The 27,462-nt window shown below is 47.9% G+C and overlaps 1 protein-coding gene across 1 annotated transcript in view; it reads left to right on the forward strand.

Annotated features, from left to right (window-relative positions):
• LOC119955139 (synapsin-3-like) overlaps window positions 1-27,462 on the forward strand; it is a 475,326-nt gene that overhangs the window by 416,849 nt on the left and 31,015 nt on the right. Inside the window, 3 exon segments of the mRNA XM_038781056.1 lie at window positions 4,496-4,558; window positions 17,548-17,690; window positions 23,536-23,610. Coding sequence (XP_038636984.1) covers window positions 4,496-4,558; window positions 17,548-17,690; window positions 23,536-23,610 — 281 coding nt within the window.

Below are 27,462 nucleotides of genomic sequence, written 5' to 3' on the forward strand. Positions count from 1 at the left end.
CATTTGTTTGTTCAATTCCGAGGTGTGGTTGTCTGGAACAGATTTGCACATTTTATTCCCAAAAGATTTGGGAAGGTTTGCACTCGGTTCCTCATTTCAGGATGGTGACTTTGCAAATCCGGGTGCAGTGCTTGAGAGAAAAAAACAGCTTCTTTGCAGATTTTCAGTCCAGCATTCTGATTGCTGGCTGTGATTTTTCTGATTCTGTAGAACAGTTCTTAAAAGCCCTTCTGGCTGTATATTACAGAGGAACCTGATTACAATTGCATCCTCATGTCTTATCTCAGAAACATCTGAAGAATTTCACAGTAGTGTGAAAGCCAACAGGAAATGGGGCCAAAGGTGAGTGAGGGTGATGGGAGAGTGGGGGTGGGGAGGGGTGAATAATAACATGGGCTGGGTGGTCTCTATCACATGATCCCCACTTCCTGATGTCAGGTCCCTGTATCAGGCACTATGTGGGTGGCAATAAGGACCTCCCTCCAAACCGCCCAAAAGTCTTCAAACAAACCCAATGAAGGTTTACTTTTTGGGCTTTCTACATGTGACTCTCTCTCGCTCATCACTGGTTGGATATCAGTGGTGTCGCTGGATGGGGCCCTGAAATGTGCATCACAGGATGGTAGCCAGTTTCCCACCCAGCACTTGCTGCCCAATTAAATCTTCCCCTGTCTCCTTACCCACCTTGAGGAAAGTTGTGGGATCCACTTCCTGTCACCTGTTTGCCAGAGTTCTGCTACACTGTTCACCAACAGTACACTGTGCTGACATTTCAGGGCGCCTGCATATAAATATCATCAGGACACGGCTTCATACTCACAATGGTCTGAATAAAGAAATATGATACTCAATGGTATCATCTTGTGGGGGTGCTGAGATAACCTGAACACTTTGCTAGAAGGGAGAGACAGGAAATAGTCGGAAATAATTAAAACTTCTACAAAAAGTGTTTAAGATGCTGGAGCAGATGGACAAGAGTTTCGGACTAACTGTTGCTGAGCTTAACCATATAAAGGAGTTAAAGATCAATGCAGACATAATAATAATAATCTTTATTAGTGTCACAAGTAGGCTTACATTATCACTGCAATGAAGTTACAGTGAATATCCCCTAGTCACCACACTCCGGCACCTGTTCGGGTAGACAGAGGGAGAATTCAGAATGTCCAATTCATCTAACATCACATCCGAGATTCTCACCAAACCGGCGGGCGGGCCATACCGGCACCAAAGGGTGACGTGAACCATTCCGGCATCAGGCCACCTGGAAGTTGCGGAATCCTTCGCAATTCCGGGGAGTAGGCCAGCGCTGGAGTGGTTGGCGCCGTGCCAACCGGCGCTGAAGGGCCTCCACCGGCTGGTGTGAGTTGACGCATGCGCTGGAGCGCCAGCATGTTCTGGTGCATGCGTGTGAGTGCCAGTGTGTTCTGGTGCATGCGTGTGAGTGCCAGTGTGTTCTGGTGCATGCGCGTGAGTGCCAGCGTGTTCTGGTGCATGCGCGAGTGCCAGCGTGTTCTGGTGCATGCGTGTGAGTGCCAGCGTGTTCTGGTGCATGCGCGTGAGTGCCAGCGTGTTCTGGTGCATGCGCGAGTGCCAGCGTGTTCTGGTGCATGCGTGTGAGTGTCAGCGTGTTCTGGTGCATGCGTGTGAGTGCAAGTGTGTTCTGGTGCATGCGCGAGTGCCAGCGTGTTCTGGTGCATGCGCGAGTGCCAGTGTGTTCTGGTGCATGCGCGAGTGCCAGCGTGTTCTGGTGCATGCGTGTGAGTGCCAGTGTGTTCTGGTGCATGCGTGAGTGCCAGCGTGTTCTGGTGCATGCGTGAGTGCCAGCGTGTTCTGGTGCATGCGCGAGTGCCAGTGTGTTCTGGTGCATGCGTGAGTGCCAGCGTGTTCTGGTGCATGCGCGAGTGCCAGCGTGTTCTGGTGCATGCGCGAGTGCCAGTGTGTTCTGGTGCATGCGTGAGTGCCAGCGTGTTCTGGTGCATGCGCGAGTGCCAGTGTGTTCTGGTGCATGCGTGAGTGCCAGTGTGTTCTGGTGCATGCGCGGGAGTGCCAGCGTGTTCTGGTGCATGCATGTGAGTGCCAGCGTGTTCTGGTGCATGCGTGTGAGTGCCAGTGTGTTCTGGTGCATGCGCGTGAGTGCCAGCGTGTTCTGGTGCATGTGCGGGAGTGTCAGCGTGTTCTGGTGCATGCGCGGGAGTGCCAGCGTGTTCTGGTGCATGCGCGGGAGTGCCAGCGTGTTCTGGTGCATGCGTGTGAGTGCCAGCGTGTTCTGGTGCATGCGCGCGAGTGCCAGCGTGTTCTGGTGCATGCGCGAGTGCCAGCGTGTTCTGGTGCATGCGCGGGAGTGCCAGCGTGTTCTGGTGCATGCGCGTGAGTGCCAGCGTGTTCTGGTGCATGCGCGTGAGTGCCAGCGTGTTCTGGTGCATGCGCGTGAGTGTCAGCGTGTTCTGGTGCATGCGCGTGAGTGTCAGCGTGTTCTGGCGCAAGCGCGGGAGTGCCAGCGTGTTCTGGTGCATGCGCGGGGGGGTTTCTTCTCTGCGCCGGCCATGGCGGAGCTTTACACAGGCCGGCGCGGAGGGAAAGAGTGCCCCAATGGCACAGCCCGCCCGATCGGCCTATCGGGGCCCAGAGAATTGCCGGGGGGCCACTGAGACCCTGGCGCTGTAAAGCAACAGTGCTCACCATTGTTACATGTGGTAACCATGGTTGTACACAGTAGCACCGAGGATTAACATCAGTATAATGATAATGAGATCGGAGGCTGGTTTGAAGGGAATTGACTTGACAGGGCCCTCATCAACTCTGAGCTTTAACCAGTATCCTGTTTTAACAGAATCTACATTCAGCTGCTATATATGTTTGGGTTTATTAAATGCTCCTCAGGTCTTCGAATAAGTTTATTTGCATTCTTAATCACTGAAAGTAAACTCACAAACTTCAAAAAATGTTGCTATGGAGATATCCTGATTATCATGTCAGGATGTTTACTCCCATAATGGTGATCCCAATACTGCTATTCAGGACATGAACCCCTAACTACAAAGTACAGCTGCACAACAAGCCTGAAGGGTAAAATGTAGCTAATAATAAACACAATAAATGACCCATCCTGCTGCCAGTGAACTAAAGGGAGGTAGAAGCTGACATGCTTGGCAAGGGCAGCTGGCATCACAGCTGATCGCAAATTGTCTGAAACTGTAGTTTTGACCTTGAGTTATGCTCTGGGGCCCAATGCTCCGGGTTGACCTGATCTAATCTAAATCAGCCCTCTTTCCTTAGCCTCCATACGTATCTTGTCGAATCTTGTTTAGTGCATAATTCATGAATATCGTGGCATTGTGCCACAGAGTGGTAAAACTCAAATTCTTACCTCACTTTTCAATTAGGGCTGGAAGGATTGCGATGTGTGACAACTTGAAACTTTCAAAAAGAACGTGCTTCTGGCTTAACTACATCAGTAAATAGAGAAATTGCACCCAAGTGCCACACCACCCTTCACAGGTCATTGCACTTCCCAAGGGAAGTAAAGGAGTTAGTCATTTCCTCGTGACCAATTCAGGAATTGTAATTAGATTGACGAGAAGAAATTTTTAACAAGGTATCAAAAAAATTCAACTTTAAAAAGTGGGGTGAAATTGTTCTGTGCAATTTCAGCATGTGGATTTCACTCATATGACAATATCATAACAAAGATGATAAATAATAATTATTAAAGGCATTCTCCATTAACCAGACGTGGTCTATTGCAAATCAAACTTGGTAGTAATGGAAGCTGAGCGGAAACTGGGTTTTTAAAAAATGAAAGGAATATCTTGCACACGATTCAATTAAATGGGAACAAAATGCGGGTGCTCGTAGTGCCGAGGAACAACACCACGCACGTTAAATAAAGGGCCTCAGCGGGGAATGCGCAGTCAAGGCGGCACTCAGAGCTGTTTTCTACATCGAGCAACTCCAGCGCTGGAACTCCTCAGCATAGCAAGAGATCGGGACGGCATTTTTAAATGGCATCCCAACCTCCGAGACTCCCGAACCCCAACACAGGGTCCCTGGCTCTCCCTCAATACCCCCACAAGGCACCCAGGATGCCACCCTGCCCAAAGTGCATGCACCTGGGGGCCTCCGATCCCCACGAGTGCCATTCCATCTGATCCCCGAGGACTCCGAAGCGACGGGGATTGATTGAGACCAATGTCTTGTGTACCTCGGGAATCTGCATGATAAAGTGAGACTTCCTGTCTCGCTCTAATATGCAGATTTGCTCAAAAGTGATCCCGCCCACACTTTTTACATCACAACGTCTCGTGAGATTGCGTTAGATCTTGCGAGGCATTGTGAGCCGGTTAGACCCCAGGAGCAGGGTCTCCCAGCGAGTTGCTTTTCGGGCCCTTTCTGGACGTTGGATCGCACCCAATATTTAAATGTTGCATTATAATAACTGGTGAAATTGAACAAGACTGAGATCTTACATAGTTTTCTCTTCTTTGTGTTTCAGCTCACAATCCCTAAATTCCCCGTAGTTGTGAAGATGGGACATGCTCATGCAGGCATGGGGAAGGTAAGTGGTACCAAAGTAAGAGACACCATAGACACTGTCCATCCCAGCTGCATTAATATGTGGTGAGCCAGAATCCCTGGGAAGTGAATAGAAATTTGAGTCCAAGGATCGACTCAGTGGGAAATATTTTCATTTATACTAAAAAAAATTTTAATTTTTTTATTGGGCAGCAAGATGGTGCAGTGGTTAGCACTGCAGTCGAATGGCACTGAGGACCCGGGTTCGATCCTGGCTCTGGGTAACTGTCCATGTGGAGTTTGCACATTCTCCCCGTGTCTGCATGGGTTTCACTCCCTCAACCCAAAGATGTGCAGGGCAGGTGGATTGGCCACGCTAAATTGTCCCTTAATTGGAAAAAATGAATTGTGTACTCTAAATTTATGAAAAAAAATGTTTTTATTAAGTTCTCCATCTCCAATAGAACCTGTCAATCCACCCCCCATGGTAGTTGACCTTCTCGAGGTACAAAACCTTCATTAAATCCCCGAGACGCACCGAGGCACTCGACAGTGTTGCAACTTCCAACCCAACAGATACGTCTCCTTTCCACAAACGAGGAAAGGGCCATGGATAAGGTTGAATCCATTTGGGTGGAAATCAGGAATAGTAAGGCGAAAAAGTCACTGATAGGAGTAGTCTATCGGCCACCAAATAGTAACGTTATGGTGGGGCAGGCAATAAACAAAGAAATAACTGATGCATGTAGAAATGGTACATCAGTTATCATGGGGATTTTTTATCTACATGTCGATTGGTTTAACCAGGTCGGTCAAGGCAACCTTGAGGAGGAGTTTATCGCGATAGTTTCCTAGAACAGTATGTAATGGAACCTACGAGGGAACAAGCGATCCTAGATCTTGTCTTGTGTCATGAGACAGGATTGATTCATGATCTCATAGTTAGGGATCCTCTCGGAAGGAGCGATCACAGTATGGTGAAATTTAAAATACAGATGGAGGGTGAGAAGGTAAAATCAAATACTAGTGTTTTGTGTTTAAACAAAGGAGATTATAATAGATGAGATAAGAACTAGCTAAGGTAGACTGGGAGCAAAGACTTTATGGTGGAACAGTTGAGGAACAGTGGAGAACCTTCCAAGTGATTTTTCACAGTGCTCAGCAAAGGTTTATACCAACAAAAAGGAAGGACGGTAGAAAGAGGGAAAATAGACCGTGGATATAGAACATAGAACAGTACAGCACAGAACAGGCCCTTCGGCCCTCGATGTTGTGCCGAGCAATGATCACCCTACTCAAACCCACGTATCCACCCTATACCCGTAACCCAACAACCGCCCCCTTAACCTTACTTTTTAGGACACTACGGGCAATTTAGCATGGCCAATCCACCTAACCCGCACATCTTTGGACTGTGGGAGGAAACCGGAGCACCCGGAGGAAACCCACGCACACACGGGGAGGACGTGCAGACTCCGCACAGACAGTGACCCAGCCGGGAATCGAACCTGGGACCCTGGAGCTGTGAAGCATTTATGCTAACCACCATGCTACCATGCTGCCCACTTAGGAATATTCCACTAAATTAGTGAGGCACGACCTGCCCTTTATGAACCCATGCTGCGTCTGCCCAATGGGACAATTTCTATCCATATGCCCATATCTAAGGAAATAAGGGAGAGTATCAAATTGAAGGAAAAAGCATACAAAGTGGCAAAGATTGGTGGGAGACTAGAGGACTGGGAAATCTTTAGGCAGCAACAGAAAGCTACTAAAAAAGCTATAAAGAAGAGTAAGATAGAGTATGAGAGTAAACTTGCTCAGAATATAAAAACAGACAGTAAAATGTTCTACAAATATATAAAGCAAAAAAGAGTGGCTAAGGTAAATATTGGTCCTTTAGAGGATGAGAAGGGAGTTTTAATAATGGGAGATGAGGAGATGGCTGAGGAACTGAACAGGTTTTTTGGGTCGGTCTTCACAGTGGAAGACACAAATAACATGCCAGTGACTGATAAAAATGAGGCTATGACAGGTGAGGACCTTGAGAGGATTGTTATCACTAAGGAGGTAGTGATGGGCAAGCTAATGGGGCTAAAAGTAGACAAGTCTCCTGGCCCTGATGGAATGCACCCCAGAGTGCTAAAAGAGATGGCTAGGGAAATTGTAGATGTACTAGTGATAATTTACCAAAATTCACTAGACTCTGGGGTGGTCCCGGTGGATTGGAAATTAGCAAACGTGACACCACTGTTTAAAAAAGGAGGTAGGCAGAGAGCGGGTAATTATAGGCCAGTGAGCTTAACTTTGGTAGTAGGGAAGATGCTGGAATCTATCATCAAGGAAGAAATAGCGAGGCATCTGGATAGAAATTATCCCATTGGGCAGACGCAGCATGGGTTCATAAAGGGCAGGTCGTGCCTCACTAATTTAGTGGAACTTTTTGAGGACATTACCAATGCAGTAGACAATGGGGAGTCAATGGATGTGGTATATCTGGATTTCCAGAAAGCCTTTGACAAGGTGCCACACAAAAGGTTGCTGCATGAGATAAAGATGCATGGCATTAAGGGTAAAGTAGTAGCATGGATAGAGGATTGGTTAATTAATAGAAAGCAAAGAGTGGGGATTAATGGGTGTTTCTCTGGTTGGCAATCAGTAGCTAGTGGTGTCCCTCAGGGATCCGTGTTGGGCCCACAATTGTTCACAATTTACATTGATGATTTGGAGTTGGGGACCAAGGGCAATGTGTCCAAGTTTGCAGATGACACTAAGATGAGTGGTAAAGTGAAAAGTGCAGAGGATACTGGAAGTCTACAGAGGGATTTGAATAGGTTAAGTGAATGGGCTAGGGTCTGGCAGATGGAATACAATGTTGACAAATGTGAGGTTATCCATTTTGGTAGAAATAACAGCAAATGGGATTATTATTTAAATGATAAAATATTAAAGCATGCCGCTGTGCAGAGAGACCTGGGTGTGCTAGTGCATGAGTCACAAAAAGTTGGTTTACAGGTGCAACAGGTGATTAAGAAGGCAAATGGAATTTTGTCCTTCATTGCTAGAGGGATGGAGTTTAAGACTAGGGAGGTTATGTTGCAATTGTATAAGGTGTTAGTGCGGCCACACCTGGAGTATGGTGTTCAGTTTTGGTCTCCTTACTTGAGAAAGGATGTACTGGCACTGGAGGGTGTGCAGAGGAGATTCACTAGGTTAATCTAACAAGGTGTTACTTCCCGGACACTGGGATAATGCGACACAGGCATAGCTAAATAAGCCTAACGATTGATTTGTGTGTATCTGAATCTCACTCTGTGAGGCATTCCGACCGTCACAAATATCACGGCAGGAATCCCTCTCACGGGATTTAATGGCCTCATCACATCACCAAGTCAGACGCTACGAGGCTGTTGGATCAGACCCAACATCTGTTCCTGTCCATGGGAAAGATGTCCTGTCCAGACCCATTAACCCAACTGGAATAGGAGACAAACTTAAATCATGTTATTAGATATTACAGGATAGGAGATGGACAAAAATGATAATTATGTGAATAGAATTAACATGTCCCAGAAACATCTGGATTTCTTTGAAAATGGAACTGATGACATAAATGGTGGGATGCCACATAATTTATTTCAACTTGTAAAAGGCCTTTGAGACGATCCCCTGAAAATAAATTAATCTGGAAATCAGAGTTGAGTATTCGACAAGTTAATTGATGGAAAGGAAATTCACACGGCTGCAGACAGCGGGGGCTTCTGGAGGCACAAGAGAGACAAAAGATTCCCATTTAATCCCTGAGCCATCACTAAATTCTGCTGTGCTCAGGGTTTATTGGTGTCGAGTATCTCATTACTGAATCTAATTGACATACCGCTGTAGACGGCAGCATTGTGATCACCGACACCTTCCCGCTTCTGATCGGAGTGTGGGAGGTGGAGCGTCACCAGCAGATCGACATGCAGATTCACCAACCATGTAGTAAACACAGCCGCCATACTCCTGCTGTGAGGGGCTGAATTAAATTCTGTCCAAAATGTTGGATCATTGGATGACATAATGGGCAGCACAGGCGCGATTTGATGGAAAAACCAGAGTCCCGTTGTGGGTGCTTTTCGAGGAGTGTTTCCCAACGCTTACAGCACCGAGAATGACTCCGCTATTGACCTGGACCCTGTTCTTTTTTCGGGCCTCGGTGAGGAAGGACCCACCAAGGCCGCACTTACCTTAATTTCCTGCATGAGAGAGTGCTCTCAATCCCCTAATGAGACCCCCCCCCCCCATGAAAGAGTGCTCTCAATCCCCTAATGAGACCTCCCCCCCCCGAACGCCCCAACTTATCGATTAGGGGTTTCTCGAGCCTACCTCACCACACCTCAGGGTACCCCTGGGCCAAACCCTCAGCATAGGCAAGTTGCCACTTTGGTACTACCAGGCTGGCACCCTGACAGTGCCCCTGCCACTCTGGGTACATTGGCATTGCTATGGGTGCCCAGGTTACAGCGCCCAGGTGGCATCAGTGCCAGGGTAGCAGCCTGCCCAGAGGATGACCACCAGGGGATCTCTGATCGGCGAGGAGATTCCCCTGCCCCAAGTGGAAATCAGTGCTAAACGACGCAAGGCTGGGGTCTGAGGCAAGGGGATTTGATTCCAGGCGCTGGGTAGATCGAGCGCAGACATATGCACGTGAGGCTAACTACTCACTTGAATATGCAAATCTGGATCCCGCCCAGAATCCAGTTTGCAACGCTCGGGAGATTCCATTAGATCTAGCGAGGCATAGCGAGCCACTCTGGTGAGATTTACTGGCGGAGTCGGGAGTGGCTGTTCGATCGTGCCCATAATCACTCAACATGACTCAGAAAGGGATTTGGGGGTAAGAGTGGCCTCATGTCTCGCTACATGGAGACAATGTGGTGAGTCAATTAAAAACAGAAACATCCTGGGAATCATTAAACCAGACAATCCAAACAATTGAGGTTATACAGAAGCTCTACAACACAAAATAAATGTGGTTCAGAAACTCTCCATCTGGCAAGGTGTCAGATTTCAAATCCGTTCAAAGTTCTATGTTCAGCTTGGGTACAGGAGAGATGATCTTTGCTGGAATTAATACATCCTATCCTCCTCTTCTTGTGATCTCATGGCCATACTGTCAATTGGCTACTTCTTAAACAGGCAAGGGAACATTGACATTGCAACATAGATTTCCAGGATCTTTTCTATAACTGCAATACGCATGGAAATATATAAAGCCATGCTTAGTGTGTGGTGAATTGTATATTTGTGCAGTTGTCAGGTGTGAACTATGTAAAACCCTCTCAAATAAAATGTGATATCACATGGAGCAAACTTCTCCCAGAAACAGCCAATGTACAGACAGGCTGATTAGGAAAAATATTGCCACTATTGGGGTAGTTGATAGAGATAGAGAAATACAGCACAGAACAGGCCCTTCGGCCCACGATATTGCGCCAAACGTTTGTCCTAGGTTAATCAAAGAATTTTGGACAATTTTTCATGGCCAATCCACCCAACCTGCACATCTTTGGACTGTGGGAGGAAACCGGAGTACCCGGAGGAAACCCACGCAGTCACGGGGAGGATGTGCAGACTCCACACAGACAGCGACCCAAGTCGAAATCGAACTTGGGACCCTGGAGCTGTGAAGCAATTGTGCTATCCACAATGCTACCATGCTGCCCTTAAGAAGTTAACCTACACTCCATAATTCTACCCTAATCCATGTACCTATCCAATAGCCGCATGAAGGTCCCTAACGTTTCCAACTCAACTACTTCCACAGGCAGTGCATTCCATGCCCCCACTACTCTCTGGGTAAAGAACCTACCTCTGACATCCCCTCTATATCTTCCACCATTTATCTTAAATTTATGTCCTCTTGTAATGGTGTGGGCAGCAGGGTAGCATGGTGGTTAGCATAAATGCTTCACAGCTCCAGGGTCCCAGGTTCGATTCCCGGCTGGGTCACTGTCTGTGTGGAGTCTGCACGTCCTCCCCCTGTGTGCGTGGGTTTCCTCCGGGTGCTCCGGTTTCCTCCCACAGTCCAAAGATGTGCAGGTTGGGTGGATTGGCCATGAAAAATTGTCCAAAATTCTATGATTAACATAGGACAAAAGTTCGGCGCAACATCGTGGGCCGAAGGGCCTGTTCTGTGCTGTATTTCTCTAAAAAAAAAAGTCGCCCCTCATCCTTCTCCGTTCTAATGAGAAAAGGCCTAGCACCCTCAACCTTTCCTCGTATGACCTACTCTCCATTCCAGGCAACATCCTGGTAAATCTCCTTTGCACCTTTTCCAAAGCTTCCACATCCTTCCTAAAATGAGATGACCAGAACTGCACACAGTACTCCAAATGTGGCCTGACCAAGGTTTTGTACAGCTGCATCATCACCTCATGGCTCTTAAATTCAATCCCTCTGCTAATGAACACTAGCACACCATAGGCCTTCTTCACAGCTCTATCCACTTGAGTGGCAACTTTCAAAGATCTATGAACATAGACCCCAAGATCTCTTTGCTCCTCCACATTGCCAAGAACACTACCGTTAACCCTGTATTCTGCATTCATATTTGTCCTTCCAAAATGGACCACCTCACACTTGTCAGGGTTAAACTCCATCTGCCACTTCTCAGCCCAGCTCTGCATCCTATCTATGTCTCTTTGAAGCCGCCAACAGCCCTCCTCACTATCCACAACTCCACCAATCTTCATATCATCTGCAAATTTACTGACCCACCCTTCAACTCCCTCATCCAAGTCGTTAATGAAAATCACAAACAGCAGAGGACCCAAAACTGATCCCTGCGGTACACCACTGATAACTGGGCTCCAGGCTGAATATTTGCCATCCACCACCACTCTCTGTCTTCTATTGGTTAGCCAGTTTGTTATCCAACTGGCCAAATTTCCCACTATCCCATGCCTCCTTACTTTCTGCACAAGCCTACAATGGGGAACCTTATCAAATGCCTTACTAAAATCCATGTACACTACATCCACTGCTTTACCTTCATCCACATGCTTGGTCACCTCCTCAAAGAAGTCAATAAGACTTGTAAGGCAAGACCTACCCCTCACAAATCCGTGCTGACTATCCCTAATCAAGCAGTACCTTTCCAGATGCTCAGAAATCCTATCTCTCAGTACCCTTTCCATTACTTTGCCTACCACCGAAGTAAGACTAACTGGCCTGTAATTCCCAGGGTTATCCCTATTCCCTTTTTTAAACAGGGTCACGACATTCGCCACTCTCCAATCCTCTGGTACCACTCCTGTTGACAGCGAGGACGAAAAGATCATTGCCAACGGCTCAGCAATTTCATTTCTTGCTTCCCATAGAATCCTTGGATATATCCCGTCAGGCCCGGGGGACTTGTCTATCCTCAGGTTTTTCAAAATGCGCAACACATCTTCCTTCCTGACAAGTATCTCCTCGAGCTTATCAGTCTGTTTCACACTGTCCTCTCCAACAATATGGCCCCTCTTGTTTGTAAATACTGAAGAAAAATACTTGTTCAAGACCTCTCCTATCTCTTCAGACTCAATACACAATCACCCGCTACTGTCCTTGATCGGACCTACCCTCGCTCTAGTCATTCTCATATTTCTCACATATGTGAGTAGCTAGTGGTGTCCCTCAGGGATCCGTGTTGGGCCCACAATTGTTCACAATTTACATTGATGATTTGGAGTTGGGGACCAAGGGCAATGTGTCCAAGTTTGCAGATGACACTAAGATGAGTGGTAAAGCGAAAAGTGCAGAGGATACTGGAAGTCTGCAGAGGGATTTGGATAGGTTAAGTGAATGGGCTCGGGTCTGGCAGATGGAATACAATGTTGACAAATGTGAGGTTATCCATTTTGGTAGGAATAACAGCAAACGGGATTATTATTTAAACGATAAAATATTAAAGCATGCCGCTGTTCAGAGAGACTTGGGTGTGCTAGTGCATGAGTCACAGAAAGTTGGTTTACAAGTGCAACAGGTGATTAAGAAGGCAAATGGAATTTTGTCCTTCATTGCTAGAGGGATGGAGTTTAAGACTAGGGAGGTTATGTTGCAATTGTATAAGGTGTTAGTGCGGCCACACCTGGAGTATTGTGTTCAGTTTTGGTCTCCTTACTTGAGAAAGGACGTACTGGCGCTGGAGGGTGTGCAGAGGAGATTCACTAGGTTAATCCCAGAGCTGAAGGGGTTGGATTATGAGGAGAGGTTGAGTAGGCTGGGACTGTACTCATTGGAATTTAGAAGGATGAGGGGGGATCTTATAGAAACATTTAAAATTATGAAGGGAATAGATAGGATAGATGCGGGCAGGTTGTTTCCACTGGCGGGTGACAGCAGAACTAGGGGGCATAGCCTCAAAATAAGGGGAAGTAGATTTAGGACTGAGTTTAGGAGCAACTTCTTCACCCAAAGGGTTGTGAATCTATGGAATTCCTTGCCCAGTGAAGCAGTTGAGGCTCCTTCATTGCATATTTTTAAGGTAAAGATAGATAGTTTTTTGAAGAATAAAGGGATTAAGGGTTCTGGTGTTCGGGCGGGAAAGTGGAGCTGAGTCCACAAAAGATCAGCCATGGTCTCATTGAATGGCGGAGCAGGCTCGAGGGGGCAGATGGCCTACTCCTGCTCCTAGTTCTTATGTTCTTATGTGTAAAAGGCCTTGGGGTTTTCCTTGATCCTACCTGCCAAAGATTTTTCATGCCCTCTCTTAGCTCTCCTAATCCCTTTCTTCAGTTCCCTCCTGGCTATCTTGTATCCCTCCAGCGCCCTGTCTGAGCCTTGTTTCTTCAGCCTTACATAAGTCTCCTTCTTCCTCTTAACAAGACATTCAACCTCTCTTGTCAACCATGGTTCCCTCACTCGACCATCTCTTCCCTGCCTGACAGGGACATACATATCAAAGACACGCAGGACCTGTTCCTTGAACAAGTTCCATATTTCACTTGTGTCCTTCCCTGACAGCCTATGTTCCCAACTTCTACACTTCAATTCTTGTTTGACAGCATTGTATTTACCCTTCCCCCAATTATAAACCTTGCCCTGTTGCACGCACCTATCCCTCTCCATAACTAAAGTGAAAGTCACAGAATTGTGGTCACTACCTCCAAAATGCTCCCCCACTAACAAATCTATCGCCTGCCCTGGTTCATTACCAAGTACTAAATCCAATATGGCCTCCCCTCTGGTCGGACAATCTACATACTGTGTTAGAAAAGCTTCCTGGACACACTGCACAAACACTACCCCATCCAAACTATTTGATCTAAAGAGTTTCCACTCAATGTTTGGGAAGTTGAAGTCACCCATGACTACTACCCTGTGGCTTCTGCACCTTTCCAAAATCTGTTTCCCAATCTGTTCCTCCACATCTCTGCTGCTATTGGGGGGCCTATAGAAAACTCCCAACAAGGTGACTGCTCCTTTCCTATTTCTGACTTCAACCCATATTACCTCAGTAGGCAGATCCCCCTCGAACTGCCTTTCTGCAGCTGTTATACTATCTCTAATTGACAATGCCACCCCCCTACCTCTTTTACCATCCTCCCTAATCTTGTTGAAACATCTATAACCAGGGACCTCCAACAACCATTTCTGCCCCTCTTCTATCCAAGTTTCCGTGATGGCCACCACATCGTAGTCCCAAGTACCGATCCATGCCTTAAGTTCACCCACCTTATTCCTGATGCTTCTTGCATTAAAGTATACACACTTCAACCCATCTCCTTGCCTGCAAGTACTCTCCTTTGTCAGTGTTACCTTCCCCACTGCATCACTACGTGCTTTGGCGTCCTGAATATACCCATAGATTGGGGTTGGTCCCCTCATGGGGTCATTAACCCCGATGATTGTCTCACTGACACTGCCACAGGGACCTCCCACTGAGGGTCAAAGTGCCTTTCTGAAATAAACAGTAGGCTCCGCTCCCATCAAAATCAGGCTCCTCATAGTGTCGTGTAAGGTTCAAATATATCTGATACCAGTTTTTTTTAAAGGCACTAATCTACTAATTGCAGTGCGTGCCATCTGGCAGTTTAAAACAAAATTCCACAAAACCTTCCTATCTAATGGAACGGTTGTGTCTCTTTCATTGGAAGGTCATCAGCTGTTTAAAAGTTTACCCTGGTTCCTGATGTTAAACCAAACAGTTATGAATTTTCGAATAATCATGGTTAGACTGATTTACACGGGAAAGAAGCTGTTTCTCAGCCAGGCACTTTGGGCCTGAAGCCTGGAATTTTGGCAGACTGCTGAGCAGGTGCTCCGGTGTTATAGAAGGAGGCCATTCGGCCCATCAAGTATGCATGACCCTTCGAATTAGCACTCTATCCATGTCCACACCTTTACCCACCCTGCCCAGTCCCTGTAACCCTATAACCTAACCTGCCCAACCCTGGATATTAAGGGATAACTTGACATGGCCTTAGACTGTTGGAGGAAACCAGGGCACCCGGAGGAAACCCATGCAGACACGGGGAGAAAGTGCAAACTGGGTGGCACGGTAGGACAGTGGTTAGCACTGTTGCTTCACAGCTCCAGGGTCCCAGGTTCGATTCCCGGCTTGGGTCACTGTCTGTGCGGAGTCTGCACGTTCTCCCCGTGTCTGCGTGGGTTTCCTCTGGGTGCTCCGGTTTCCTCCCACAGTCCAAAGATGTGCAAGTTAGGTGGATTGGCCATGCTAAATTGCCCCTTGGTGTCCAAAAAGGTTAGGTGGGGTTACTGTGTTACGGGGATGGAGGTGGAGGTGTGGGCTTAAGTAGGGTGCTCTTTCCAAGGGCTGGTGCAGATTCAATGGACCGAATGGCCTCCTTCTGCACTGTAAATTCTATGATTCTATGATTCAACACAGACAGTCACCCGAGGCTGGAATTGAACCTGGGTCCCTGAAGCTGTGAGGCAGCAGTGCTAACCACTGTGCCACTGTGCCAACCCGGGACCCTGGCTCTGTGAGGCAGCAGTGCTAACCACTGTGCCACTGTGCCAATCCGGGACCCTGGCTCTGTGAGGCAGCAGTGCTAACCACTGTGCCACTGTGCCAACCCGGGACCCTGGCTCTGTGAGGCAGCAGTGCTAACCACTGTGCCACTGTGCCAACCCGGGACCCTGGCTCTGTGAGGCAGCAGTGCTAATCACTGTGCCACCGTGCTGACCCCGGACCCTGGCTCTGTGAGGCAGCAGTGTTAACCACTGTGCCACTGTGCCAACCCGGGACCCTGGCTCTGTGAGGCAGCAGTGTTAACCACTGTGCCACTGTGCCAACCCGGGACCCTGGCTCTGTGAGGCAGCAGTGCTAACCACTGTGCCACCGTGCTGACCCCGAACCCTGGCTCTGTGAGGCAGCAGTGCTAACCACTGTGCCACCATGCTGACCCGGGACCCTGGCTCTGTGAGGCAGCAGTGCTAACCACTGTGCCACCATGCTGACCCCGGACCCTGGCTCTGTGAGGCAGCAGTGCTAACCACCGTGCCGACCCGGGACCCTGGCTCTGTGAGGCAGCAGTGCTAACCACTGTGCCACCGTGCTGACCCGGGACCCTGGCTCTGTGAGGCAGCAGTGCTAACCACTGTGCCACCATGCTGGAATGTTTCTGTGAATCAGTCGAAACTTCAGTGAATGACAGCTGAGTCTCCACATTATCGTTCAAATAATGCTAAGATCCCGGTAATTGGGCAAGTTGAATTTTTCTGGATGCCCAAGAGGTTTAGCATCTTGTTTTTCCTCAGTCATTCATCTATGAAGTTAATATAATAAAACTGTGATAGAATATTCAAGAAACTTAACAGACAAGTGAATAAACTGGAACTGCAGTGAACAACGCATTATTCACAGTGGTAAGCGAATGGTGACACTGCCACCTGAGCCCATATCACGCACCCTTTACACTGCATTGTGATTCAGGTTCTCTATAGAACATAGAACAGTACAGCACAGAACAGGCCCTTCGGCCCTCGATGTTGTGCCGAGCAATGATCACCCTACTTAAACCCACGTAACCCGTATACCCGTAACCCAACAATCCCCCAATTAACCTTACACTACGGGCAATTTAGCATGGCCAATCCACCTAACCCGCACATCTTTGGACTGTGGGAGGAAACCGGAGCACCCGGAGGAAACCCACGCACACACGGGGAGGACGTGCAGACTCCACACAGACAGTGACCCAGCCGGGAATCGAACCTGGGACCCTGGAGCTGTGAAGCATTGATGCTAACCACCATGCTACCGTGAGGCCCCCAACTGACGGTATATATGTATTGCCATCTCTGGTAACAAATTATTTGCATGGAGAGTCTCGAAACCCCTCACTCCATTTTGACGGTCTGATACTAACTAATTGATTAAATTAGTTAAATTAGATTAAACTTGTGCTCAATTCATGTGAAAGGCAGAGAACTGGAAGGACATTCCACAAAATGGGAACTAACATTGAGGAGCAGGCCGTGGAGCGGATAGGAATGTTATTGAGCTATGGGAGAGGGAAAGATGGGAGGGATGAATGGTCCAGTCAGCGGTTCAGTAGGTGTAAATAATATGAAGCAGCTCAAAGTTCAAAGCTTCCACTTTTCTGTGTTGATACTAAGGGTTTAAGGCTCACCTATTTGTGGTTAAAGCTCGGCCATTCCTCATCAGGGAGAGGATGTTGAGGACGAGATAGGAAAGCAGAAATAGATTTCTCATCGATAATGATGCTGATGAACAAGATATGGAGGAAAAGCTGACACAGGAGTCTGTGTTCCTTTGTTCCAAACAAACCTTAATTCTCACTTTCACAAATCAGTTTGGATAGTGTCACCTGGAGCAAATGAGATTGTGTAAGTGAGGATGTGACATTGGGTAATTTCAGAGAGCTCAATAGAACTTGGGGAATGGATGCACACACACTGGCTGTGCTTTTGGTCACAAGAGATTGTCAGATACTTTGTATGATTTAATAATAATGTTCCTAATTTCTAATTCTCTTGACTTCTTATTCTTTCTCCTGTTGACCTGGACTCATGCAGGTAAAAGTTGAAAATCATTATGACTTCCAGGATATTGCCAGCGTTGTGGCCCTTGCAAAAACTTATGCAACCACAGAGCCTTATGTTGACTCCAAGTATGATATCAGAATTCAGAAGATCGGGAGCAATTATAAAGCTTACATGTAAATACTGCCATTTTATCTATTTTAACTGTGATTCAACATGCCAAACTTCAGAGTTGTATTTCAGCATGCATAAGAAAAGAGGGAACAATTTATTATCTTCAGTATTTGCCACATTTTAAAGTTGTGGTGGGGATGTCAATTTGTACCCAGAGGCTTCCTTCAGGCATGGGGATAAATGTCAGTTTGCAGAATTGTAAGTCATGTTTCTTACTGAGCTTGGGCGGCATGGTGGCGCAGTGGTTAGCACTGCTGTCTCCAGCACTGAGGACCCGGGTTCGATCTCGGCCCCGGGACACTGCCCGTGTGGAGTTTGCACATTCTCCCCGTGTCTGTGTGGGTCTCACCCCCACAACCCAAACATGTGCAGGGTAGGTGGACTGGCCACGCTAAATTGCCCCTTAATTGGAAATTATTTGAATTTTTTTTAAAAATGTTTCTTACTGAGCCCAGACTCAGGTCACCTTCATGCTCCTGTGACATATCGGCGAGCAGGGCTTCTCCTGTATAAAGGGATAATCAAATTGATTTGTTACAAAGACATCTTTCTTATTCACGTAACCCACCCTCGCCCAATCTTTCTAAAGAAAGATGCTATAAAGCTGAAGAGAAGCCAGATTATCTTCATCTTTTTTCTGTTTTTATCTTGGTTAAATTTACCGGCTCCAAATAGCAAAAATAATTGATTTTCCAGTTTCCTATTTGGAGGTTCAGCAGTGACAGGAAGAGATGGCAAGTTTGCCAGGTGCAGATTTTCAGAGTAAATCTGGGTGTTCCTGATACCTAAAGGAAAAAGGGAAAGAGGAATGAATGAAATTTGTTTGTGTATGGAATACCGGGGCTAAAGTTCCTTCTTTCCCATCGCGAAGCTTCCCACGCAATATGTGCTCACTCTGTCTATACCCAAAGGCATCTCCAATGCAAGTATTTCAGGATAATAAAAGAAAATTACTGCAGGCTCGAGGGGCCAGATGGCCTACTCCTGCTCCTAGTTCTTATGATACATAGATACACAGAAGATAGAAGCAGGAAGAGGCCTTTTGGCCCTTCGAGCCTGCTCCTCCATTCATCACGATCATGGCTGATCATCCAACTCAATAGCCTAATCCTGCTTTCTCCCTATAGCCTTTGATCCCATTCTCCCCAAGTGCTATAACCAGCTGTCTCTTTAATATATTCAAAGTTTTAGCATCAACTACTTCCTGTGGTAATGAATTCCACAGGCTCACCACTCTTTGTGTGAAGAAATGTCTCCTCATCTCTGTCCGAAATGGTTTACCCTGAATCCTCAGACTGTGACCCCTGGTTCTGGACACACCCATCATTAGTAACATCTTCCCTGCATCTACACTGTCTAGTCCTGTTAGGAATGGATGCTGGAATCTGAAAGAAAACCAGAAAATGCTGGACAATGGCAGCAGGTCTGACAGCGTCTGTGGAGAGACGAGGGATCCAACGTTTTGGGCAGCACGGTAGCATTGTGGTTAGCACAATTGCTTCGCAGCTCCAGGATCCCAGGTTCGGTTCCCGGCTTGGTTCACTGTCTGTGCGGAGTCTGCACGTTCTCCCCGTGTCTCCGGATGCTCCGGTATCCTCCCACAGTCCAAAGATGTGCAGGTTAGGTGGATTGGTCATGCTAAAATTGCCCTTAGTGTCCAAAATTGCCCTTAGTGTTGGGTCAGTTTACTGGGTCATGGGGATAGGGTAGAGATGCGGGATTGGGTAGGGTGCTCTTTCAAAGAGCTGGTGCAGACTCGATGGGCTGAATGGCCTCCTTCTGCACTGTAAATTCTATGATTCTATGTTTCGAGTCTGGATGACTCCTCACCAAAGTTTTCGCAAAGTATTTCTGGCACCTGATTGGTGAAAACAACAATGACAGTTTAAAAGTTGCTGTTTTCCAAAGCTCCCAAAATGTTGGGAACTTTCAGAAACAGGACCCTTTGGAGAAAACTCTTTCCCCTCCCGAGATTGGCAGCAGCTTTAGCTGCTTTGAACTAAACTGCACTTGACTGGAGCCTGAACACCAGCCAGTAAAAATTGGTTTGGGTTCTGACGCAGGAAATCCCGCCTGCAAGTCAAATATTGATGCATTCTGCAGGTTTCCATTTGGAACGTCATCAATAGGAATTTAAAATCAAAACAGATCCGTCTGGCCAGTCAACCACACATCAGACAACATGTGCTACACTCTAAGTACAAAACAAAAGAATGTGTTTGCTGGAAATCCAGGTAAACAGTAAATGCTGGAAATGCTCAACAGGCCTGTTAGCTTCTATGGAGAGAGGAACGTGGTCATTGACCTGAAATGTTAATTCTGATTCTTTCTCCGCAGACGCTGTCAGGTCCGGCCGGGTATTTCTTCCAGATTGTTTGAACAATCACCACCTGGGGTGGCACGGTGGAACAGTGGTTAGCACTGCTACCTCACAACGCCAAAGTCCCAGGTTCAATCCCGGCCCCGGGTCACTGTCCGTGTGGAGTTTACACATTCTCCCCGTGTGTGCGTGGGTTTCGCCCCCACAACCCAAAGATGTGCAGGCTAGGTGGATTGGCCACTCTAAATTGTCTCTTAATTGGAATTTTCTTTTTAAATAGTCACTGATCTAACACTAATCTAACACTGATTTCACACCTGCTGCTTTAGATCATATTGATCACGTTAATATTGCTTAAACATTCACAGCTTAACATTAGTTCAGTAAACCCCGCAACCCCTCACCCACACCAGCACAATTAAGGGGTCATCAACAACTTGGGGTTTAGTTGTTGATCACTTTCCACTGTCTGATGCACTATCAATTATGACGAGACGAGAGTAGAGTGTAATTGAGGCTTTATTAAGCAGAGATGTGTTGCCTCCTGCAGCTGCTGCCGAAATGGCTGCATCTCGGTGAGCACACACATTTATACTCCGTCTACAGGGCGGAGCCAGCAGGCAGGGATCTACCCCCGTACCTGTAGTACAGGAGCCTTACCGTATTATGAAATGAAATGAAAATCGCTTATTGTCACGAGTAGGCTTCAAATGAAGTTACTGTGAAAAGCCCCTAGTCGCCACATTCCGGCGCCTGTTCAGGGAGGCTGTTACGGGAATCGAACCGTGCTGCTGGCTTGCCTTGGCCTGCTTTCAAAGCCAGCGATTTAGCCCAGTGAGCTAAACAGCCCCTCATACGTGATATATACACAACAGTGGTGACTATCACACTGTCTCACTTGGAGTTATGGAAGCGTTGGTGTTTTACATTTGGTGAATCTACTGGAGGTGGTCGACACATGGAGAAGTCATTGGCAGGGCTCTTGGGCAGAGGGTGGGGGGGTTTGTAGATTGTGCTTTGATGTTAATTGTACCTGTGAAACTCAAAAGTGAAATCTGTTATTGATTGGACTCCTTACCTGAGGAAAGATTAGCACATTATGGAACTGCGTGGAATGTAGCTTCACAATGTGTCATGTCTGTGGGGAATGAAGCAATTCCTTGTGGGACGTACCTTTGTTGTATTGACTTTTCAAAGTCAAATTAGCTTTTTCTAATTGAAGTATCACTTACTTGTGAATTTGTCTAATTTGTGTTCGTTCTGAACAAAAAGTAAATTTTGGGCGTAATGAAGTGTGGTTTCCGGTAGGAAACTCGGTCCAATTCCTGTCGGATGGGTTCGTAAAAGGAGGCCTATCAGCCCATCGAGCCTGCACCGGCACTTGGAAAGAGAACCCCACTTAAACCCACACCTCCACCCTACCCCCGTAACCCAGTAGCCCCACCCAACCTTTTTTTTGGACACTAAGGGCAATTGATCATGGCCAATCCATCTGGCCTGCACATCTTTGGATTGTGGGAGGAAACCGGAGCAGCCGGAGGAAACCCACGCAGACACGAGGAGAACGTGCAGACTCCGCACAGACCCAAACCGGGAATCGAACCTGGGACCGTGGAGCAACAGTGCTAACCACTGTGCTACCGTGCCGGCCAATCTCGATTTGGGTTGGTGAGACCCCGATTACGATCCACCCACACTTATGAATCTTTTTTGAAGGAGACATGCTTTGCACCGGCTTTGAGGGGTGGGGCCTAAATACGCGGCAAACCCAGTTTGAGAGATTGGAGCCCCGATTTCAAAGTGACGGTTTCAGTCCTGATCCCATCACCACCACCACCGCCATTGGAGCTTCAGATCCGCATGAACCCGACCACCCGGGGGAGTCGAGAATCTCGCCACCAGTGAACGGCGTGGCCAGGAAACAGACGGCTGGGAATCGGAGAATCCTGCCCCTGTTGTGGAGACCGGTAGTGATTTTGCCGGTGGGTGGAGGTGGAGGATTACCCCTTTGTTGGTCAATTCTTCTTTTGGGGTCATTCAGTAAATTGTTAGTTTGGTTTATTGTTCCCACTCAGGGATCGTAACAAGATTCTGTGGCTGACCTGACAATACACCCAGCATTTCCCGACCAGCCCATCCGCCTTTACCTGCACTTTGCCCCAGAATTGTCATTTACGTCCCCTGTTACAGAACTCCCTTTGTGTCCTCCCCCCCTCCTCGGGAACTGCAGCAGGGCTGTCCTCTCCCCCAGCTCCCCCAGCCTGGCTGTCCTCTCCCCCAACTCCCCCAGCCTGGCTATCCTCTCCCCCAGCTCCCCCAGCCTGGCTATCCTCTCCCCCAGCTCCCCCAGCCTGGCTATCCTCTCCCCAGCTCCCCCAGCCTGGCTATCCTCTCCCCCAGCCTGGCTGTCCTCTCCCCCAGCTCCCCCAGCCTGGCTATCCTCTCCCCCAGCTCCCCCAGCCTGGCTATCCTCTCCCCCTCTCCCCCAGCCTGGCTGTCCTCTCCCCCAGCTCCCCCAGCCTGGCTATCCTCTCCCCCAGCTCCCCCAGCCTGGCTGTCCTCTCCCCCAGCTCCCCCAGCCTGGCTATCCTCTCCCCCAGCCTGGCTGTCCTCTCCCCAGCCTCCCCCAGCCTGGCTATCCTCTCCCCCCGCTCCCCCAGCTGGCTATCCCTCCAAGCCTGGCTGTCCTCTCCCCCAGCTCCCCCAGCCTGGCTGTCCTCTCCCCCAGCTCCCCCAGCCTGGCTATCCTCTCCCCCAGCCTGGCTGTCCTCTCCCCCAACTCCCCCAGCCTGGCTGTCCTCTCCCCCAGCTCCCCCAGCCTGGCTATCCTCTCCCCCAGCCTGGCTGTCCTCTCCCCCAGCTCCCCCAGCCTGGCTATCCTCTCCCCCAGCCTGGCTGTCCTCTCCCCCAACTCCCCCAGCCTGGCTATCCTCTCCCCCAGCTCCCCCAGCCTGGCTGTCCTCTCCCCCAACTCCCCCAGCCTGGCTGTCCTCTCCCCCTCTCCCCCAGCCTGGCTATCCTCTCCCCCAGCCTGGCTATCCTCTCCCCCAGCCTGGCTATCCTCTCCCCCAACTCCCCCAGCCTGGCTATCCTCTCCCCCAACTCCCCCAGCCTGGCTATCCTCTCCTCCAGCTCCCCCAGCCTGGCTATCCTCTCCCCCAGCCTGGCTGTCCTCTCCCCCAGCCTGGCTGTCCTCTCCCCAGCTCCCCCAGCCTGGCTATCCTCTCCCCCAGCTCCCCCAGCCTGGCTATCCTCTCCCCCAGCTCCCCCAGCCTGGCTGTCCTCTCCCCCAGCTCCCCCAGCCTGGCTGTCCTCTCCCCCAGCTCCCCCAGCCTGGCTGTCCTCTCCCCCAGCTCCCCCAGCCTGGCTACCCTCTAAAGTATTCACAGGAAAAAGGGAAAGTAAATCTGTCATTTAAACAAACATTTGTTGCTATTTTCCTTTTGCCTTTGGAAGAGTTGTAACTGAGTTGTAAAAGATTTCTCGGTATTATCTTGTTTGCAATATCGTACATTTCTGTTTCTCAGGAGAACTTCCATTTCGGGGAACTGGAAAGCAAACACTGGCTCTGCCATGTTGGAACAAGTGGCCATGACGGAACGGTGAGTATTCAAACCAAATAAACCAAGGTCCAGACACAAGACTGTCCAGCAGAGTGTTCAGAAATCTAGGAGTTAAAGAATTAAAGGCACGAGAAAGGAAATTTAAATGGATCTTTCTTCATCCTTATTCCATTGTACTTCCCTTAAACTAATATCAGCAACTCCTCGTTGAGTTGTTTCTACTTTTGAGAGTTATTTTCATGATTTTTGACAATAATGATTGAATCCCAGGTGACAATCTTACAATGGCTCAGTCTGTCTGCTGCCATCATTTCCTATTCACTATCATGGAGCATTTTCAGATCACAGCCGTCGGAACAACTACATAAACTAATCACAACCAGAAGAATTGTTTACAAACTAAACATTCAGTGTAAATGGGGCAAGTTTCCGAGGGAGAAAGACAACCGTAAACGTGCATTGTTTTCACTTTGAAGCAGAGGAGAATTAACCTCCTAATCGCCAACCTTGCATCCCTTTACTAGCCCAGTAAACACTGTCAATACTTGGGACCATCTGTGGAGAGTCAACATTTGAGGTTGTTGATCTGTAAATCTGGCATTGTTTAAATCCTTTTAAAATAATGTGATTGATCTACTGCTTGCAAAAGGATTATTGTCATTAGCACAGGTACCACTGCTATCTCCCTGGGGCAACCCTCACACTTTGCTGCCACAGTAGAGTTATTATGAGAACACTGCATCATAGATTTATTAGAAAGTCATGGGATCAGTTTTGTAATCGCAACAAATCGTTTTGGCAGATTAGTTTAGAATTAATATCAAAGCACAGCCTAATGCCTAGAAATAGCCTCTTGGGATGTAGAAATTATAAAAAAGCTGGGGGACGATAATATAATGTTTGTTGGGATTCTCCAATCTCTTGCCAGCACAGAATAGCTCCTGGTTTCTGTTGGAGCCAGGCTGGATATCTGAATCTCCCGCCTTTAACATGCTAATTTATGCCGAGGATCGGCAGCAATGCCCCCCCCCCCCCACAATTCAACTCCTGCAATCCCACTCCCGCAATGCAACTCCTGCAACCCCTCCCCCACAATGCAACTCCTGCACCCCCCTCCACTGACAAGTAGGGGAATCCCCCCCCCCCACCCTCCCCCACACAAGGGAATAACTGGTCACTCCACCCACAGCACACATGCATGAGAGTGACCGGAGGCTACCCCACCTTCCTCCCCCCCCCCACCCCCTCACCCCCAATCAGAGACTCCATTGGTCACATTTACCTGAAATCTGAAGAACAATCCAGGCAGTAGTGAGAAATCGCTACGTTTGCACTTAACCTTTCCTAATATCTGCTGCCTCAGACAAAAGTGTTTAAAGCAGCAGCTGTTACAAGTGTCAGAGGCTTCCTAAAGTTATGTACACATCAAAGGGCTTCAAATCCCATGACAACCTTTGAAATCAAACTTTCCATTAAATTTCACTCAGCAGGGCAGCACGGTGGCTTAGTGGTTAGCACAACCGCCTCACGGCGCTGAGGTCCCAGGTTCGATCCCGGCTCTGGGTCACTGTCTGTGGGGAGTTTGCACATTCTCCCCGTGTCTGTGTGGGTTTCGCCCCCACAACCCAAAAATGTGCAGAGTAGGTGGATTGGCCATGATAAATTGCCCCTTAATTGGAAAAAATAATTGGGTAATCTAAATTTAAAAAAAAAAAAACGAAAAAAAAAAAAAAAAAATTTCACTCAGCAATGCATTGTATTAACTAATGATTGACAGTTTTATTACTTCAGAGACAGGTACTTGGTGGTTTGTTAATCTATCTTTCCCTTCATGCTTGAATGCATCTCCATTACCCTGCTTTGATGCTAACCGCAATGTTTATAAATACTCTTGCTATGATTGACATTTCTGGTGTGAATAAGAGGAAGCAAAATTACAGCTGCTTCTGTGACTTGTATCCTTAGATCGAAGTGATGGAGAATCCCAGCCATTATTATTGGTCTAGTAATCCAGAGACCCGAGGATCATACTCTGGGGTTCCGGGTTCGGCTGATGGTGAAATTTGATTAAAATTCATCCTTTAATAGGTGACGATAATCACCCAATGATTTTTTTAAAAGTAAAGTTAGAGTACCCAATTCATTTTTTCCAATTAAGGAGCAACTTAGTGTGGCCAATTCACCTAGCCTGCACATCTTTGGGTTGTGGGGGCGAAACCCACGCAAACACGGGGAGAATGTGCAAACTCCACATGTGCGCCACCGTGCTGCCCTTATAATCATCCAATGACGACCATGAAACCATTGTCGATTGTTGAAAAAAATCCATCTGGTTAACTAATCCCCTTACCTGGATTGGTCAACGTGACTCCAGGTACATGGAATTGTGATTCTCTCGGAAAAGGCCGATCAGTTGGAGTGCAGTTGCGAATGTGCAATATCTGCTGACGCAGCCAGAAATGCCCACCTGCCATGATTGGATTATAACAAATGCTTTGATTGGGTCCAAGTTTGAATTAATCCAGCTGTTTTACTGCCCTATGATGAGGAGTAAAAACGGGCACTAAATGGGTGCTGTGTAAATAATCCCAGTTAATCCCAGAGCTGAAGGGGTTGGATTAAGAGGAGAGGTTGAGTATAGGTTGAGTAGACTGGGACTGTACTCGTTGGAATTTACAAGAATGAGGGGGAACTTACAGAAACATTTAAAATTATGAAGGGAATAGATAGGATAGATGCGGGCAGGTTGTTTCCACTAGCGGGTGAAAGCAGAACTAGGGGGCAGAACCTCAAATAAGGGGAAGTAGATTTAGGACTGAGTTTAGGAGGAACCTCTTCACCCAAAGGGTTGTGAATCTATGGAATTCCTTGCCCAGTGAAGCAGTTGAGGCTCCTTCATTAAATGTTTTTAAGGTGAAGATAGATAGTTTTTTGAAGAATAAAGGGATTAAGGGTTATGGTGTTTGGGCCGGAAAGTGGAGCTGAGTCCACAAAAGATCAGCCATGATCTCATTGAATGGTGGAGCAGGCTCGAGGGGCCAGATGGCCGACTCCTGCTCCTAGTTCTTATATTTTTAAGACATCTGTTTAAAAGTTTGGTTTTAGCATTTACATTTGGTCCTAATTAATGATGATCAGAATTAAAATTTTCCCCAGATGCTAAAACAGAGAACTGCAGGTTTGTCCTCAAACTAGATTGGAAGGAATTTACATGGAAGACAGGATGTGGCACCCAGACACTTGCAGTGAATATGAGCAGTCAGCTGGCTTCGATACTGACATGTGGACTTGGTGGGAGAGCAGAGGTCCTGGTGGAGAAGGCTCAGACCAGGAAAATATCCTGTCTTTTGAGGGGGAGGAGTTCACATCACCCTGCAACAGCTGGTCTCACCTTCTCCTGAAGAATAAGGCAAACCCCTGACAATAACTAAAATAAATAAATAACCTTTATTGTCGCTTACATTAACACTGCGATGAAGTTACTGTGAAAACCCCTCGTCGCCACATTCCGGCTCCCATTAAAACCACCAGTAACCATCCCACTCCGAAACTACACCATTCGGTAACCACTCCACTCGGGGACCACTCCACTCAGTGACCACTCCACTCAGTGACCACTGCACTCGGGAACCACTCCACCCGGGGACCAGTCCACCCGGGGACCACTCCACCCGGGGACCACTCCACCCGGGGACCACTCCACCCGGGGACCACTCCACCCGGGGACCACTCCACCCGGGGACCACTCCACCCGGGGACCACTCCACTCGGTAACCGCTCCATTCGGTAACCATTCCACTCAGGAACCAGTCCACTCGGTAACCACTCCACTCGGGAACTATGCCACTCGGTAACCACTCGACTCGGGAGCCACTCGGTAACCATCCCACT

The sequence above is a fragment of the Scyliorhinus canicula genome, chromosome 20 (genome assembly GCF_902713615.1).
Source record: "Scyliorhinus canicula chromosome 20, sScyCan1.1, whole genome shotgun sequence".
Lineage (NCBI taxonomy): Eukaryota > Metazoa > Chordata > Chondrichthyes > Carcharhiniformes > Scyliorhinidae > Scyliorhinus > Scyliorhinus canicula.